Source organism: Columba livia, chromosome 3, assembly GCF_036013475.1.
Source record: "Columba livia isolate bColLiv1 breed racing homer chromosome 3, bColLiv1.pat.W.v2, whole genome shotgun sequence".
NCBI lineage: Eukaryota > Metazoa > Chordata > Aves > Columbiformes > Columbidae > Columba > Columba livia.
In genome coordinates, this window is record NC_088604.1 from 101,468,653 (window position 1) to 101,485,976 (window position 17,324).

Sequence of the window (17,324 nt, forward strand, 5' to 3'; positions counted from 1 at the left end):
TTGAGATACAGGTGAATGCTCTGGGATCCTAGAAACTAGGAGATGGCAAGACTGGCCTGCAGCATGAAGCGAGGTTTGAGAGCTCACTTTTCACCTTAGTATTTAAGACCAATTCAGGTTTCTTGGCAGCAAGGCTGTGTTTTTACAGCCTTTTTCACTTATATTAGAAGGAAAAAAAAAAAGTGTTCCATAAAGCAGAGTGGGTTCATGTAAACCATATTAACCTGTATTGCTTTAAATCAGTTTGCACACACAGAACACTGGATAGCTTTAGAAAATAAAATGCCCTACACCTGTAGATGTTCAGAGAAGTCTCTGAATGTATAAGTGTTAATACAAGGATGAGTATGTAGCATTGGGCAGAGCTGTCCCAACTCTAAAGTTTTTCGACAGTGCTCTGTACAAAAGCCTTAGGGAGGGAAAAAAAAAGGAGAAAAACTACTAGGCATAATAAAACCCTACTGAAAGGCCATTACAGCTTTACTGCCAGAGTACAAGCAGTCATTAAACTTGCCATCTAGGTGTTACATTCTTACAGTACAAGTATTAAGCTTTAGGTTTAAGATTAAAGACAAGATAGAACATCACTAAAGCATAAAACAATACAGGAGCTTGTGGTGCGGGGAGCAGTAGTCCTTTCAGTGAAAGACAGTTCACAGAAAAAACACAAAGGATAGAAATAACTTTAAAAATGGTATTTCACACTCTACAGACATTAATTCACAATTAGTTAAATACAAAGGTCTACTTGTGTATTTAACAAAAATACTTCAAAGCTGACATTTCATATAACTGGAGTTGATACAGACAACTACAGGCAGGGGAAGAGCCAAGGAAACAAACAGCAGAAAGAAGGGGTTTGCGATTCAAGTGAAGGTTCCCTTTGCTAGTGCCTAATGACACACACTAATGAACATTTGTATTTGAAAGTCGGGTTCTCCACACTCGGGATCTTTCCTTCCCCTGCACCAAGCTTTGTGCTGCTCTGTGCGCCCTCCCCTGAGCCTGAACTACTGCCAGCCGGGTGCCTTTGCCTTCCGGAATTACAGGGGAGCAGACAACCCACTGACTACGGCAGCGTCACCAGGCCCAGAGTGACACCGGCAGGGAGGGGCGGGGAGGGTGGCAGAGCTGGGACAGAGCCCCAGAATCGCCCCTTGCTGAGCAGGACAGATTCTTCAGAGGTCAGAGAGCCCTGAGCCACCCCAGGCAGGTAACACAGCTACAGCACTAGCTCAGCTGTATTTGCTTTGCTCCATCCTTTTGCAGACTTTAAAGGATGATTTTTAATTATTAAAAATTCATGTGTCCCCCTTTCATCTGGTCTCCTGAATGCTGCATTCAGAGAGAATTCCATAACTCATCAGGGTATGTTTTCAGGGCTTGCTGTTCAATGTATCAGATGTAATGCCACTGAGGTATTGTAAAGACCCATGAACAGGAAAATCCAATTGCACTTCTGTTTTTCTATCCACCAACCAGTAGTGGAAATTTAAGGAAGTGCTGCTGACTTTTATTGTAATACCTAAATAGTGTCATCCCCAGTTGTACCAGAAGAAAGAGAAGGCAAGAAAATGAAGGTATTCCAAAACCAGCTTCTCATCCTACTCGGTATGGTAAAGCCAAAAATGCAGAACACCTGTCTGTGGGCAGACAAATAACAGGAGGAAAAGTAACATCACTTCCCTTAAAGCATAACGTAACATCTTGGGGTTACATGATAGAAAGGAGGAACCAGCAATACATTTGCATCCAGACTGTTGAAAATAAACCTAATATTGGACACTGTTTTGGGAGCTGGGTTTTCTGTTAGCATAGCAGAATATTTAGACACTAGTTAGATACGCGAGAAGTATATCAAACTTTAAAGTATCGTATTAAATATCCACACAAAATATATGAAAGATTTGACTGGGTTCTACTTCTGTCCCTTTATTAGGTCAAAAGGTGAATGCAAGTGTGTCATAATAAGCCAATGTCCTGCAGCTTATTACACACCAAATCAAAAAAAATATAGAAAATAAATGATAATCCTATCTACGTACATAAAAAGGTAATTTTTAGAGTAAGTTTCCAGACTTGCATAAAATATGCAGAAAACTGCATACGATCAGTTTCCATAAGAACAGCAGTTTCATGTAAAAGGTGGGGCAACCTGCTAGCCAGATGTGCTTCAGCAAAACCTCTGGAAAGCTGACACTGGACCACTGAGGGGCCTGAAATGGCAAAACACCCACCACCACGAGGCTGAAGCCCTGGAGAAAAGCCCTTTCTGTCCCTCACCCACCTCTGCAAATCACTCTGTGACAAGATACAGAAAAAAACCAGCTCTATTAGGGAATAATGGCGATTTAAAAGACTGTAACGTGTTTTGTACCAAAACTCAGTGCCAGTGGATCAGGCAATGCTGTTAAAATCATAGTTCGGTGTTCTCATCTGCAGTTGTCCTCCTCCTGGCCACACCACAGCAGAACAGCTGCCTGAGGAGCTCTCCTGTGGCCACCCCACTCCACCCAGCATCCTCCTCTCTCCCACCTGAAATCACTTACAGGACGTCCAGCTCCTTCCCGCCCCACCTGGTCCTTCCCTGTTCCTCTGCCACCCAGCCCGCCACAGAGGACTCTGAAATGCAGATGAGAGGAACTACAATAGCACAGCACGTGTAAACAGTTAGTAGGCCTGCCACATCTTTATTGCTACAGGTTTGGCAAAGGGGCAGTCTCCATCCTTGGGTGGAGTTTGAGGCAAAAGGATAATAACTGTTAAGATTAAAAAAGAAAAAAAAGTGATGAACAGTAAAATGAGGAAAAGCAGCCAACGGTATTTCAGGGCTCTCAGAAAAACTTCTATCTGGAAGGTACTAAAAAAACCAAAAAAGAATCTTGCACTGGAATGGTAGCCTCGCCTCTGACCCTGGCGTGGTGCTGTGCGGCGTGTGATGGTCCCATCTGACCCACTGGCGTGAATTCGGTCGTTTTCCGGCCCCTGGAAGGTTAAGGCTACTAGACACAGCTACCAGGAATCGCGGTTCAGTTCACAGAAGTCTCACAACTAGGGTCATTCCTTGTGCAACGTTTGATGGAGGTGAAGGTAAAGTGGTTTCTTGGTCAAGAGTTGCAATTTCTTCCTTTTAAAGTCAGTGGGTTTTTTGTACCTGTAACCACAAGGATGCAAATTAATCCAAGTGCTACTGGCTCTGTAGGAAGATGAAAGCGTCTGAGAAATCTTGTCCTGTACAGATCTTATTACTGTAATCTTTCAAATACATCTCACAAGACTTAATGGAAGAAAGTCATGAATTGATTTACAGGAAGGAAAAAAAAATAGCAAACCAGTTATTTCTCTGGATTATCATCTTTACAAAACAAGTATTTCTATTTTCAAATGAATGTGAGCTTTTTGCAAGGAGAATTCATGACGCAGTGCTCTGGACTGTAGGAAATGCAGTATCTCCTCCTTAGTACTCATTATTTCAGTACTTCAGACGTACTCCAGCGAGCACAGGCTATGCTCTCTTCCTAGAGATACCCAGAACCACAAAGTTCACCCTCTTCCCGAAAAAACCAAAACCAACCAACCAAACATGCTCAAAAATCTCCCTCGAACCTTCAGCCACACAGTGAGGGTAGGAAGCACATCATAACCACTGCGGCATCACTGACTAGTCTACTTCTTTCTCTGTTTAGAGCAGGGGAAAAAAACCCAACCACCCAACAATGCTTTGAAATGTTAATAAAATTCATTTTAAAATCAGTATCACATTTCTCAGATCAGTTTTCCTTTACAGAAGTTCTATAGCAGAAGAATGTGGGAAGTGAAGCGTTTTGTTTTTTAAAATATAGCTGATCTGGCACGCAAGCTAAGGTCAAAATGAAATCCTCCCAATTTGTTAACTTCAAACGAAATTTAATTACAAACACCAGCATTTCATTTGGAAATAGGCTAGTTTTTGAGAAGAGTCTCTAACCATTTCATTTGCCTAAAAGCATTTTTATCTTCCCTTTATTAAAAACTGAATGTTCCTTATAGAAGTCAGTCTAATGAGTCCAAGAAACCTTTCTTGATGCAACTGACACACATTGCAACCGAAGCCCAGTTCATTTTGTCTGCTGTTGGCATCTATAATTGCAAGTCACTTACAGTTCTATAACAATTGCCCCAGGTTTAATTTCATCCATCTCCATGAAAGCAAAGCACTTGGTGCTAGTAAACCTTTTCTTAGGCTTGTAGTGTTTGAATTCAAAGAAAATAGCTGCACCTGGAGTGGAAAAAGGGTTTAATAGAAAAGTTAGCAATTACGGTTGACAGTTACCCGATCACTTATCTGATATTAAGATGCGCTATGGAATTATCTCTAACACTTGTGTTACTTACTCAAAAGCTACACCAAGTTCTTACAATGCTCATCAGTCTCACAAAAGCTTGTACGCTTCGCTCAATCACTCATACCCAGGTAACTGTCCAGTGACTAAGGAGGTGATAAAGCAGCTCAATACCTGTGTAGCAGAGCAGACTGCTGCATTTTTATCTCTTTTCATTCCTCCCTTGTCTGCAAGTCATCAGAACGACCAATTTGAGAGAGACAGGATGCAAAAGTCTATTTTTATCCTTGTCTGGATCCTGAGCCCTGCAGCAGCAGCTCCAGCACAGCCTGTTCATCAGATCAGGAGCAGCCCAGTGTTGACACTCCCAAAGCTCCTGGGCCCCGTTTCAGGCCCCGACACTACGTACCTTTTGTTAGTTTTTCAACGTGTTTCTGAATCTCGATGTCCACATTAAAATGGACATACGTGTCCTCCTTCCTCAAAGCCACAGGAGTGTCTTGCACAGGAGTCAGATCGATCCCATTCAAATCTGCAGAAAAAGAAACAACATGAGAATGGCAGAAACTCCTCAGAGTTTGAGGTCTTGCTTTATGAGGTTTATGAATCACTACTAATACTTCCACAAAAAGTTAATACACACCTGGATTTATCCCTAAACTTAAGAAAGGGGGAATCATGCCCCCTCACAGGCAATGAATTTTCTTTTTTGATTGCAACATAAAAGCAAGTAAAGTCCTGACAATATTTAAGACGAATATTTGGAATTATCCCTCTTTTTATCTTGAAGAGCATGTTTCTTCGTGCTGCCAGAAAAGGATCCCGTTACCCTATGCAAGCAGGACTCCAGCTGGGCTTCAGAATTTCCAGCTGAACCGTCGGAAGGGACACAGACCAAAGCCCCCCTGCACAGGGGCTCTGCAGGGCCCCGCTGGCACAGGCTGTGTGTGCCCTGCTTCGCTGCCCCGAATCAACGTGCCTCATTCCCCTGGGATTTTCCGCAGGCAGAGGTACAACGGGGCCACGGGTTGGACCCAGCTGTCAGCACCACGCTCTGGTTGTGCTGCTGGGGCACAAGCCACCGCTGACAACGCTGTTTTTCACGACTATATTTGTTCTCTTCCTTTTTCTCCCCTCACAAGTGATCTCGTTCCCTCTGATGGAGAAAAGCTGTAACAAGGTGGCCGAAATTCCAAGCGCATAGCACAGGCATGGTGCCCGGGGTACGGGCTGAGGCCCTGCGCACCACGGATGCGCTCAGACCACCAGCGCGGCCTCAGGAACAAAGCTCTCTCCAAACCTGCACAAGAGCAGCCTGGCACAGAACCAAGGAAAAACAACTACTAAGCATCTTGAGAGTCCTAATAGGGACAAAATGACTTTCCAGAGCTACTGCTCCTCACAAAAAATCTTGAGAAATTAAGTATAAAAAGTCACCATTAGCAGACTAGGCGATAGCCCGCACACGCTTTTTGATCCTGTTCTCTACCTCATTACCTGGCAGCCAGCATTTACAGCAAATAGAGCACCATGTGTCAACAGAAAGACTTGTTGGGAAAGCAAGCCTAGCAATACACAGTCTCCCTTAGGTCCAGAACAGAAATGAGAGCTAGGTCTGAAGGCAAGCAACAGTGTTAACAATACATATTTAAGCTAGAAAAGGCAACATTTCAGTGGAAAGGAACAAGGAATGTTTGCTTTACAAGTTCTGATAAGTTCCAGGATCCAAATGTTAGAACCTCGTTCAGGCTGGTGTTTTCCTGTTGGCCAAGAGAAACTCAGCATGAAAGAATTCAATTTAATTAAATTTGATTAAACTCCCATCCATGCAGCTAGCCCCACCGCTGAAGACACCCATCCCTCAGCCTTCTGGCATACCAGAAGCAAAAAAAGATCCACCAGTGACTAGAGAAGTGGAGCCCAAAGAACAGTTACACAATCAAAAAATAAGGCTGCAAACCTAAGGCAACACCATAAACAGAGAAATACTGCACGTTTCCAAGACTGAAAACAGGAAAAGGCAGTTGTATCAGCGAGGGAAGGCACGAGGCGTGCTCCAGCCCCCACCCCAACAGGTGAACTCCTCAGAGATCCAGAGAGAAGTGGAGGGTTTCACCATTGAAAAATGATCACAGGAAGAAGGACTAGATAAAGCTTTCTATCTATATATTTTGGCAGGTTACAGTTGAGACCATCACTTGGATTCAGGTGACATTCAATACTGTGACCTTAACTTCTGCCAAAGAACTTGTCTGGTGGAGGAAGCACCTGATCACACATCTAACAAGTGTTTTATCCCTCCGTTGGGTATCCAATGCACTTCTAAAGAGGACACACATAAGGTCGCATTCGCAACTGAAAATAACTGGAGGTTGATGGCTCAGCTACAAATTTTTATACAAAAAACAACAGAAAAAGATTATATGCCTCAAAAGATTGTAAAGATTCGCAGAAGTCAAGCGGGGCAGGTTAAGGGGAAGCAATTTTGACTGCAGGGGCTTCCTGCTACAAAACGCAAAATGGGGAAGAGGCAGATGCTTCCAGTAGACTGTGAACACTCGAAATCCCAGTCTCAAGCAAGAGCCATCAACCATGTTGTCATCTGAAACAGTGAGAAATCCTAATGCTGCCTATCCTGGACTGACGGAGGAAGAGGTTCTTCCAGATTCATGGAACCTCTCAGAGTGGTTAGGCAGTTTAGCCCACCTGGCTTTGGCCGTAATATTTCACTGCCAAGGCTAAAACATTGTTTTATTTCATCCACATGCCTTGCTTCCCAGCTTCATACCCATCTCTCTAAACCTTAAGCTTCTTTGTTTTACTAAAAAATGAGTTTAATGACAGAGAAAGAATGGAGCCAGCAGGCTGTGGTTCACCATCTCCAGAAAGCCCAGAGACCAATCTGTGTTGGGGAGTCCAGGCAGCCCAAACAGATCTGAACTCAGCTGAGGGAGCTGGAGTACAGAAATACAGTCAGCCCAGTCACTGATACTCAGCTCCCAGCATGGCAAAGGCAGCCCTGAGGGCACAGAAAAGCAGTGATTCACCTCCCAGGATCTCTCAAATACAGAATATGCCCACCCTTGATTCAAGTGGAAGCCTTAAATCCACAATACAAAATGCAAGTACTAACACATATTTTTCCCAGCAGGTTGAAAAGTCAATACAGCTTTCACAAAACCACACTCTCTCCCAACTAGAAGCAAGGAGCCAGGAAGAGAAATCATTACCCTTTACACTGACTGTGATGTAAGGATCAATGCACTGCCCAGCATCTTTCAGACCAATTTTCTCTATGTTGATGGTGAGTAATGTCATCCCGGGTTCAGATGGCAATCTGGGTAATAAAGTACCTGGAAAGAGTAAAGATTGTTATTAACCCTTTGCGTCAGCTTACAGCAGATGCCTCGCTCATCCCATCATCTCTCGTGGAAGATGCCGTTCCCTGTACGTGGTCCAAAGCCCAAGGACTCATATCCCAGTAGTATGCAGCACTATGGGCAAGTCTGTGTGCACAGACACATGCCATCTTCTGACACATTTCAAAGCCCACACCAAAAAACCCCAGCACTGCCTCAAGTCCAATGAATTCATAAAGAAACAATGTCATAAGAACAGAGAAAAGCGTTGTTTAAAGTGTTCTTTCTTGCTTCCAAGCAGAATAACTCATGCATGGAACTGAATTGATATCATTTTTTGAGAATTAAGTTTGGGAGGCTGGATTCAATCTGCAGTGGCAGGAAGTTCAGACACTTCATCAGGAGTCCCACCCCACTGAACATGACTTGGCTTCATGTTGAACATTTAGGCTGGGAAAATAAGGAGGAAAATGGCATTGTTGCAAATCCCACTGGACATCAGGGAACCAGAAGAGAGATTCTTAATTATCTAAGTTCTACTGGCCTCTACTTAAAGGAAGGAGATTAAAAAAAGAAAGTGTTTGCATCCCCCAAGTTCCCTTCTGCCTTAAGGAAGAAGTTCTCAGTGCTGTGTCAAGAACATTTAGCATCAAAACTTAGTGTTCAGTGTAGGTGAATCCTCCCCGTGCTGAGGAAGACAGTGCAGCTGGCAAGAAATCCAAACTGTTCAAAATCACCAAGAGCCACGAGACTCTGCCATCAACAATGGAGTAGGTTTCTTCATGCTGATTTTAGCAAAACCTGGCAGGCTTTAGACCTGTCTCCAATATTAGATGAATAAGCACAAAGACAGAAAATGCTTAGACTCATGAGCAAATTTCATTTAAAGTTATGGTTTTCTAATTAAAAGAAAATGTTATCCCAAGGCTTGAGATCTAAACAACGTAAAAGTTTCCTTTGGCAAGTCCAATATGGGTTTTCCTTGATACTATTTTTCCTCTTGATCTGCTTGAGGAGCAGGAGAGCCAAGGAGTTTTATTAGAAAGACTTGCTTTGCAAAATGGGAACTAGAACTTAGAACTAGATAGCCAAGGCTCCAGCAAGATTTCATGAGCATTCCCACACTCAGCCCCTCTTTCAGGACCATCAGCAAGACCTGAATTCACATCTGTGATGCGGTGTGTTTCTGTATTCCCCATCTTGGCTGCCAGCAGACTCATGACCTCCAAAGTACTGTGTCCGCAGGCACTTCACAACACATCACAGCAGAATTCAACCCACTGTCCGTTCTGAAGTAATGGGACAGGCTTGTGACCACAGTATGAGCAATGTCAAAAAGCAAGCTTATTAGAGAGCACCCATTTCTGCAAAGCAGCATACACACTCTAGTCAATCTTGCTGTCTCTCGAGCAGATGTTCAAAGACAGGGTTCTTATTTCAATCTAAATGAAGGCAGAAGCAAGCCCATCTTCTCTTTGGCACAAAACTTTGGTCTGCCATCTTTCATTCGTTTCCTAACAGCAGCATGCTCTCAAGAACCAAGAGCAAGCCTAACTTTCAGTTTTCCTGTCCAACACTCAAAGGGACTAAGAAATGGGATACTGGCCACAAAAATCACCTGAAAGATGCATCAAACTGGCATTTATTATAAAAACAGTGGCTGAAGAAAAACTATTCTGTTCTTGAAAAATGCTTTCCAGAATGTGTGAAATTACGGAGTTGCAATGAAAAAAAAGAGACAAGCTGACTTCCAGCAGGTAAGAGAACAGTAGGACAGACGGTCCCCAAGGAATACAGTTTCCTTTCTGCCTCAACAGGAGGAAGACCCAAGCCAACGATGGATCACAGCAGCCGACTGTGACCTCTCATGTGAGCCACAGCCACTCCAGCAGGTCATTGGCTGGAGCCTCTGTACAGGAGCCACTAGCTAATGTGCCATCAGCTAATTAGCCATTAGGCAACAGTAACCGCTCCATGGTCTGACCTGACTAGGGCTGGGCATCGCGCTGCCAGTCTGCTACCACGGCTTGGGCCCGTTGGCCTCCAGCAGCCTCTTGTTGAGGCTTTTCAGGAGAAAAATCACCAGCCATTTCAGACACAGGGCATCACTGGCAGAGGGGGAAGGGAGCATCTACAAGCGAAATAAGTGTCCTCCTACAAGTGCATTTCTGGGCTCACCAGTTTAAGACTGACAAGGAATTACTGGAGGGAGTCCAGCGGTGGGCTACGAAGATGAGGGGCCTAAAGCACCTTTCTTAGGAGCACAGACAGAGAGCTGGGTCTGTTCAACCTGGAGAAGAGAAGGCTGAGAGGGGATCTTATCAATGTTTATAAATATCTCAAGGGAGGTGTCAAGAGGACAGGGCCAGACTCTTTTCAGTGGTGCCCAACGATAGGATGAGGGGCAATGGGCACAGACTGAAGTACAGGAGACTCCATCTGAATATGAGGAGAAACTTATTTCCTTTGAGGGTGCCAGAGCCCTGGAACAGGCTGCCCAGAGAGGTTGTGGAGTCTCCTTCTCTGGAGACATTCAAGACCTGTCTGGAGACATTCCTGTGTGATCTGCTCTGGGTGAGCCTGCTTTAGCAGGTGGGTTGGACTGGATGATCTCCAGAGGTCTCTTCCAACCTCAACCAGTCTGTGAGTCTGTGATTCTATACAAAAGTGAACCAACCCAAGAGCTCACTGCCACCAAGACACAGGTGTTCAGTCTCTCCGTTCTCAAACCCCAATTCAGAGAAGGGGGAAAAAATGAGAATCTGTTGCCAGCACAGCACGAGAATAAAGAATCATGTAACCAGGAGAAAGGCAGGGAACCTTTGCCATGAGAGGCAGCAAGCCATCCACCTGTTCAGCTCCATACAACACAGAAGTCTAACTACAGAAGTACTAGTCATGTAAGATTTCCCATCAAATGTGTGTTCCACAACAGAAAAGCTAGCAACCTTTGGCTACACTGCAAGTCAGAATGCTTTTATTAGCACAGCAGGACTTCTAGGGAGCTATGTAAGGTGTGTCAGAAATAAAACCTTCCCTTTTTGTGGTGATGAAGGCAAGCAAAGGTCAAAGCACAGATGCTTAGTACTATGATTGTTACCAAAGATTGTATTTTGAGGGTTGAAACTAAGAGCTGAATGAAGATAACAACTACACAAACATGATCAAAGAAATAAGTGTATATACTAAAAGGTTATATCATACCTTCATTGGCTCCTGGGTTAGATGAATGGTGCAATGTGATAACGATGAAGCCATGCATGTAGAAGACAAGACCATGGTCAGTCAGACAATACATTTATGCACTATGGATTAAAGGTATACAGCAGCAAGGAGTGCAACACAGTTCTGTCAATTCAATATGGAGAGGCCACTTTTCTTATGAGGCTCACCTCAGAAAGGCTGCAAACTGCTTTTGTTTAAGTCTCATCACCCAGAGAAAGCGCAACAGACCAACCTTCAGTCAGGTAAGAAGCACCACACTAATTTACATTCAATGGGGAAACAGGATCTGCATTTAAGTAGTACAAAACCACCTTAGGGGTTTGGATTATTGCAGCTACAGGAAAGTTTACCTTAATGCAAAAAAAATCATAAAATTCACATATGCAGTTTATCAAGTAGATGACAAAGTAAAAATATCAGTAAGTTCAGGAGTTGCCTTCACTTCCTCTTAAAAGCGTGGTCTTACTGAGGAACAATTCTCTAAGAAAGTATATGCCCCAAACCTCTCCTCTTTCCAATTTGGCCACCCCACTTCTTTGAAAATGATTTAAATGTAAACTCAATCTGCCTGTCATTAACTTAGATTCTTTCTTAAGCTTCTATGTCCACTACATGCGTACAACTCTAACCATTGGCACTGTGGCAATGGTCACAGTCTTACTGATTCACCACCATACCAAGAGCTACTCAAGATCTCTCTGATGTACTTTGGACAGACAGAATACATCATCATAAATGGATTTATCATGGTGAATAACAAAGACTGAGATTACAAGTGTCAGCAATAAAATATCACAATATATTATAGCCTATTTGTGAGCTTAGCATAAACAGCTGGAGACTCTGCATACCTACATCAGGATAGCCTGCAGGGATCATATTCAGTACTGTGTATTGGCTCAAATCTAAGGACAGAGATGTGTTTTCTCCAGACACAAACAATGCAACACCCCAGCTCTTTCGACCTTAATTCCAGTACTAGTTGCCCTACTTCTTATCTCCTTCCTGAAATACGATTCTTGTCAACCTGCTCTGAAATTAGAAACTTGTTTCTTCTGCAGAGAAACTACACCAGGAACCAAAAGAACCTCTGTTGGAACATCCTACTCCTTTACCCAGTAAACAGTCAAAGCTGAAGTTACGGAAGAGCTCCTCCTGAATCTGTAGGTATATCCAGTACTACAAGTGCTTTCACATGGATGAGGACTTAAGCTACCAGAACCAAAGCTACCCGTGCTCTGTATCCTCTCAAAGCTCAGGTTTAGTCTAGGTCATTGTCTCACCAGCTGGTGCAGCACAAAAATAATCAGCAAAAACATATCACATCTCTAGCAGGATCTAACATATCACATCTCTAGCTCCTTACAGGAAAAACGTGGAGACAATCCACATTTGAATGCACTTGAAACACTTCACATAGCATAGTTAACAAAGTGCATGGAATGAAAATACCGAGTCTGAACAAGGACTCATTATTTGAGGTAGATGGTACCACCCTCACAGGTTATCCATACAACTGTTTTGCAATAAGATATTGTTTGCTGAGAAAAAAAAATGCTGGTTATGTTTGTGGTTCTCCAATATAGTATTAAAGTTTACAGGAGCCTGTTGCTCCTCACTCAAACTTTTCAAATCACAGGTAGAGAAAGGGGCTTCTCAGAGACAGAACTTACACATGCTACATAGGCTGGCATGGCAACACTACTGCCCCTACCTGGAACTCTAGCAGGAAAAGAGTCTGGAGACCCTGCTCCAGCTCCTCCTTCCTCATCATCCTCCTCAAACTCCAAGTGTTCCTCTTCTCCAGGTGCTAAAATCTTCCTGTAAAACGTAAGGAAGAAGAATGAGACCAAAGATTCATCATCTGGCTTTCAACCCACAAGTCAGTATCTGAGTACAGAGCAGGAGCAACAATGCTTTAATGTCATTTTGTGCTTCTGATTAGCTACTAACTGCACCTACAGACCCCAAGAGAGGTTGCAGGAGCTCAGCCCACATCAAAAGCACAGAGTCTAAAACCAAGAGACAATACAGAGACATGTAGGGGCCTACAAACTAAAGATTTTACCAAAAGCACGGGCTTGGGTTTTTAGTAGTACCTAGAAGATCAGAATTCAAAAGGTTTTTTTTAACCAGTTTACCCAAAGCAATGCAGCAAGTAGGTAGCTCCAGAAATTCTAGTGTCTCAGATATACACCAGGTCCCAGGCTGTGCTCTATTTTGGATACACACCTGTACATAAAGTGACCCATTTCTCTCTTACCTGAGTGGGACAGGCTGAACATCAAAGGGAAACTCCTTGTTGTAAGTGAGGATATTCTTTAAGACTGCAGACAGGAAGGAAGAAAAAAAGAATCCATATCCATAAACAAGCATTAAGTCCACTACTTTGCACAGCTATATCCATTCTCACATCATCTTCACTCACACAAATAATAACATTAAAAATATATCGGATCATGGCAAAAAAATTCTCTCGTATTTTAAACACCAGTATGTTCCTGATCAGACCTATATCACTGTAACATTCAGACAGGCCAGCTGCAATTCTGCTACACTAATCACCACCACATTTACACAGGCAGGAAAGACAAACATGGCAATAACCAAAAGCATCACCAGAAAAGGCTACAGGCCCTGGGGTAAAGGTAACAATCTTTGGTGGTTATTGAAAGGAGAGTGACGCTGTTATTGACAACAGCTCTCAACAGATTGAAGTCTCCAGAACTGACACACTTAAGCACAGATGTAGGCTGGACATTCAGACAGCCACTGTGGGAGCCCAAACATGCTGGTAACACATCGCTCAGTAGAGATTTCCTACTTCTTCATTGATGCATTGTGGGGATTTCTGGTGGTGGGTTTTGTTTTAGTTTGTTTTTTTCCTTCTTTCTTTTTCCCTGCCCTCTACCATCTGGGCAAACTGGCAAAATTCAGAAGTGATACAGCACAACTTCTGAGCATGGAGTCCTGCAGACACCAACTAAACTCTCCAGCCTTCAGTGGAGAACGGCTTTGCCATTTGTATTGGAAACTTAACTCAAGTTTTAGTAATCACAACTTTAGCTGTTATTTCCAAAAGTATTTATGAGTAAAAGCAAAATTGCCAAAAGCATGTGAAAGAAATGAGCATTTCATGATGGCTAAAAGGCCTACAAATCTACAAGAGAAGGTCTGCAGGGAGAGGCCCTCTCCTACCAGACAATGAGTATCCCAGACTGGGCAGGGGGAGGGGAGGTAGAAAAACTGAGTCCCCTCACCAAGCCTCACTTTGCAATAAGCCCTCTCAAAGCACATTTTAGAAATCTTCCCTTCGGGGAAGGTTTCTCCCTCCGTCCCCAAGGGAGAACAAAACTGTTTTAAAACAGCATTACACAAATACCCAGAGGTACTTAAATACCAGTTACATTCAAGGAAGCACTGCCAGGCCCCTCTGCACACCACAACCCAGCCAGAGCAGGAGAGCTTCCTTGTCTGTCTTCATGGTCACATCACCCAGCATGGGCTCCATCATTAACTTACCAGACACCATCTGAATGCTATAAAGCATCCCTCAGGTAAACTATAAGGAATCTGAAGAGTCTTTCCAGTCTTTGCTCATTCGGATTTATTTTTTTTTTAACTCCTCTGATTTCTGTACCACCACCCGAGAGGTTCAGTACTGCCTGATTCCAGCTGGACACAATACATAAACACATAGAAAGCTTTAAGTTGCCCCCAGTCAGGGATGTGACAGACAAAACCAATGCCAAGTCTCAGTCTCTCTCTCTCCGAAGACTTCTGCTCCAAAGGATCAATAATGCAGCTCTCAGCATGGTGATGAAGGATCACAGCCACTTCCCACCGGAAAAGCGGCTGATTAATAGCAGACAGTAACCTCCCAGCACAGCTGAGGTTCAGGAAAAGAAGGGGATTTTTATCACTCTCAGAATTCCCCAGCTTTTAGGGAGCTACATCATACCAGAGACAGAAAGTGAAACTGTCCCAGGAAGAGAAAGTTCCATAAAGCGAGATCTCTTACGTTATACAGGCACATTATACAGAAGGAACAGAAATTACAGTAACTCTCCTCCCACCTTCCAAATGTTGGTAACTACTAGATTCCTCTCTCTTCCCCATTACGAGTGTCAGGAGGATGAAGCCAGGCTCTTCTCGGTGACAACCAATGATAGGACAAGGGGCAACGGATACAAACTGGAACACAGGAGGTTCCACTTAAATATGAGAAGAAACTTCTTCTCAGTGAGGGTGTCAGAGCACTGGAACAGGCTGCCCAGGGAGGTTGTGGAGTCTCCTACTCTGGAGACATTCAAAACCCACCTGGACACCTTCCTGTGTAACCTCATCTGGGTGTTCCTGCTCTGGCAGGGGGATTGGACTGGATGTTCTTTTGAGGTCCATTCCAATCCCTGACATTCTGAGATTCTGTGTGATTACCAGTTTCTCTCACTACATCCCCTGAAAACAAACAAGCAAACAAAAACCCTTCTAGTAATTCATTTCAGTCATCACTAGAGGGCACAAAGCACTCCACGGATATGCGCACAGGAAAAAGGCAAGCAGTTTTCCAGCACCTAAAATCTTGCCAATCCTGCCCCAGAGCTGCAGCTGCACATACAGGCCTTGATACCAGCCCTGCCCTGGGCAGCGCCTGCGTTCAGCATCCTGGGGGTGCTGGTCACAAAGGTGATGCTGAACATTTAGCTCAGGAACACTTCTGGAAACACCACCCAGAAGCTGTGGCCTTTTGCCACAGAAAGCTGTGGATCAAGTTTTTAAAATGCCTTCAGCTTTGTCTTGTCACTAATAGTAAACCATTTTGCAAAGTTGCCACAGGGCGATTTACTGAAGTGCTCCTTTAAATATCATCAGGATAAGTGGACCTACAGCACTCAGCCTGGTGAAACACTTATCCAGTCACTAAGAAAAAGCAATAAAATAGAAACACAACACTCATCCTTCGAGGAAAACGAAAATCCTCTTTACATTTATCACAAGTGTGAGTTTCAGTTGATTTAAATAAAAATAACCAGATCACAGAAAAAAGCATCAGGTTACAAGGAATAGGAATCTCCCTTGTAATACTGAGTAAGACACCTTTAAGAGGTTGGTTTGGGCTTTTTTGGCTTTGTTTTTAGAAAACACACATCTCCTCTGGGAGAAAGAGCAGCTCCCCTCTGCGATGCTGCTGCTGGGAACACGATTCACAGAAAGGTCTCCACGTGTGTAAGTGATAGGCAGATTCCAGCATCATGGGCTGCATTTATGCTGGTTTTCCAACAGAAATCTTTTAAAAACACTGTTCTGCAGGCTCACGTGCAGAAGCTGCCTTCTCAATTGTGATGCTGGACAAAGTCACATTGATTTTATCAGCAGCTGGCTCTCTCTTGAAAGATTTCAAAAGAAACGATCATCATGAGCAGTAAGACCAGTAGGCACTCACTTGGTAAAGGCCACTGCCCAGTTCAATGTTTAGCAACAGCCTATGATACCTGTACTTTAGTAGACAACACAAAACAATTCAGATATCAGGCTCCCCAGTACAACCAGGTACCTACTTATTTTATAATACATATAAATTGAGTTTGAAACTAGTTGCTTAGTGGCTGCAATTATCACACATGAACACAGACAGACGGGATGGCCCAGCCTATCCATTTGTAATGTGCATTGTAACACTGGTGTAAGCCTTCACCAGAAGAGGATTTGTGAAATCCAGCGTGTTAGCAATGATTTCACACAGTGTAGTTGTCTCAGAAGAACTATTTGTATGTATGGACCCTCCTGTAGCATTTTTCTAGCACAAAAGATTCAGTGACAAATCCTATAAACAAACCAAACCAGCCAACCGCTTTGCTTTCCAAGCAGTGTGAAATGCAAGCTTAAGTAGGAAAAGTTAAAACTTGACAACACAAGAGGAAAAAAAACAACAGGCTAAATCTAAGGACCTCGGTTGTTATAACAACACCAAAACCAAATTTCTCAGCCATTTTGACAGCTTCGGGCACAAAAGTAATTAAAACAGGCCAAATTGTGTGAATAGCTGTCTTCCTTCCACCCGAACAGAATGGCTTGCCCTAACAAAGGAATCACTTATTTGCATTGCCAGCCAGCCCAGATTTTTTTTAGCTTTTTCTGTTGGAACACAAGAGAAAACTGACAACACAAATTGAAACACTTCATGGTGTATTTTACAAAATGGCTGGTGTTGGCCTGATTAAGATTTACTCTATTCAAGATATACTTAAAAACCACAAAAAAGGCACAATTCAGAGAGAAGGAAGCCAGAACAATCCAAGTCAGAAGGCAGCATTAAGAACATCAATGTTCAATTGTTGTCAGAGAAGGATCTGTTCTCCTCCAAGAAAAATAACTCAGTGTCTTCAAAAACTGATGGCCACACACTCTTCCTCAGTTC

At 43.4% G+C, this 17,324-nt stretch overlaps 1 protein-coding gene across 2 annotated transcripts in view; it reads right to left on the reverse strand.

Annotated features, from left to right (window-relative positions):
- Nucleotides 1-446: 446 nt before the first annotated feature.
- AIDA (axin interactor, dorsalization associated) overlaps nt 447-17,324 on the reverse strand; it is a 31,482-nt gene continuing 14,604 nt past the window's right edge. Inside the window, exons 5-11 of one of the 2 annotated variants that reach the window (XM_065058543.1) lie at nt 13,170-13,233; nt 12,621-12,727; nt 10,886-10,897; nt 7,553-7,675; nt 4,732-4,854; nt 4,141-4,258; nt 447-3,154 (exon numbers count right to left, since the gene is read on the reverse strand). In XM_065058543.1, the coding sequence (XP_064914615.1) occupies nt 3,058-3,154; nt 4,141-4,258; nt 4,732-4,854; nt 7,553-7,675; nt 10,886-10,897; nt 12,621-12,727; nt 13,170-13,233 (644 nt within the window). In that variant the 3' untranslated portion in view covers nt 447-3,057. The remainder of the gene's footprint in view (nt 3,155-4,140; nt 4,259-4,731; nt 4,855-7,552; nt 7,676-10,885; nt 10,898-12,620; nt 12,728-13,169; nt 13,234-17,324) is intronic. The other variant, XM_065058544.1, reaches the window with a different exon arrangement.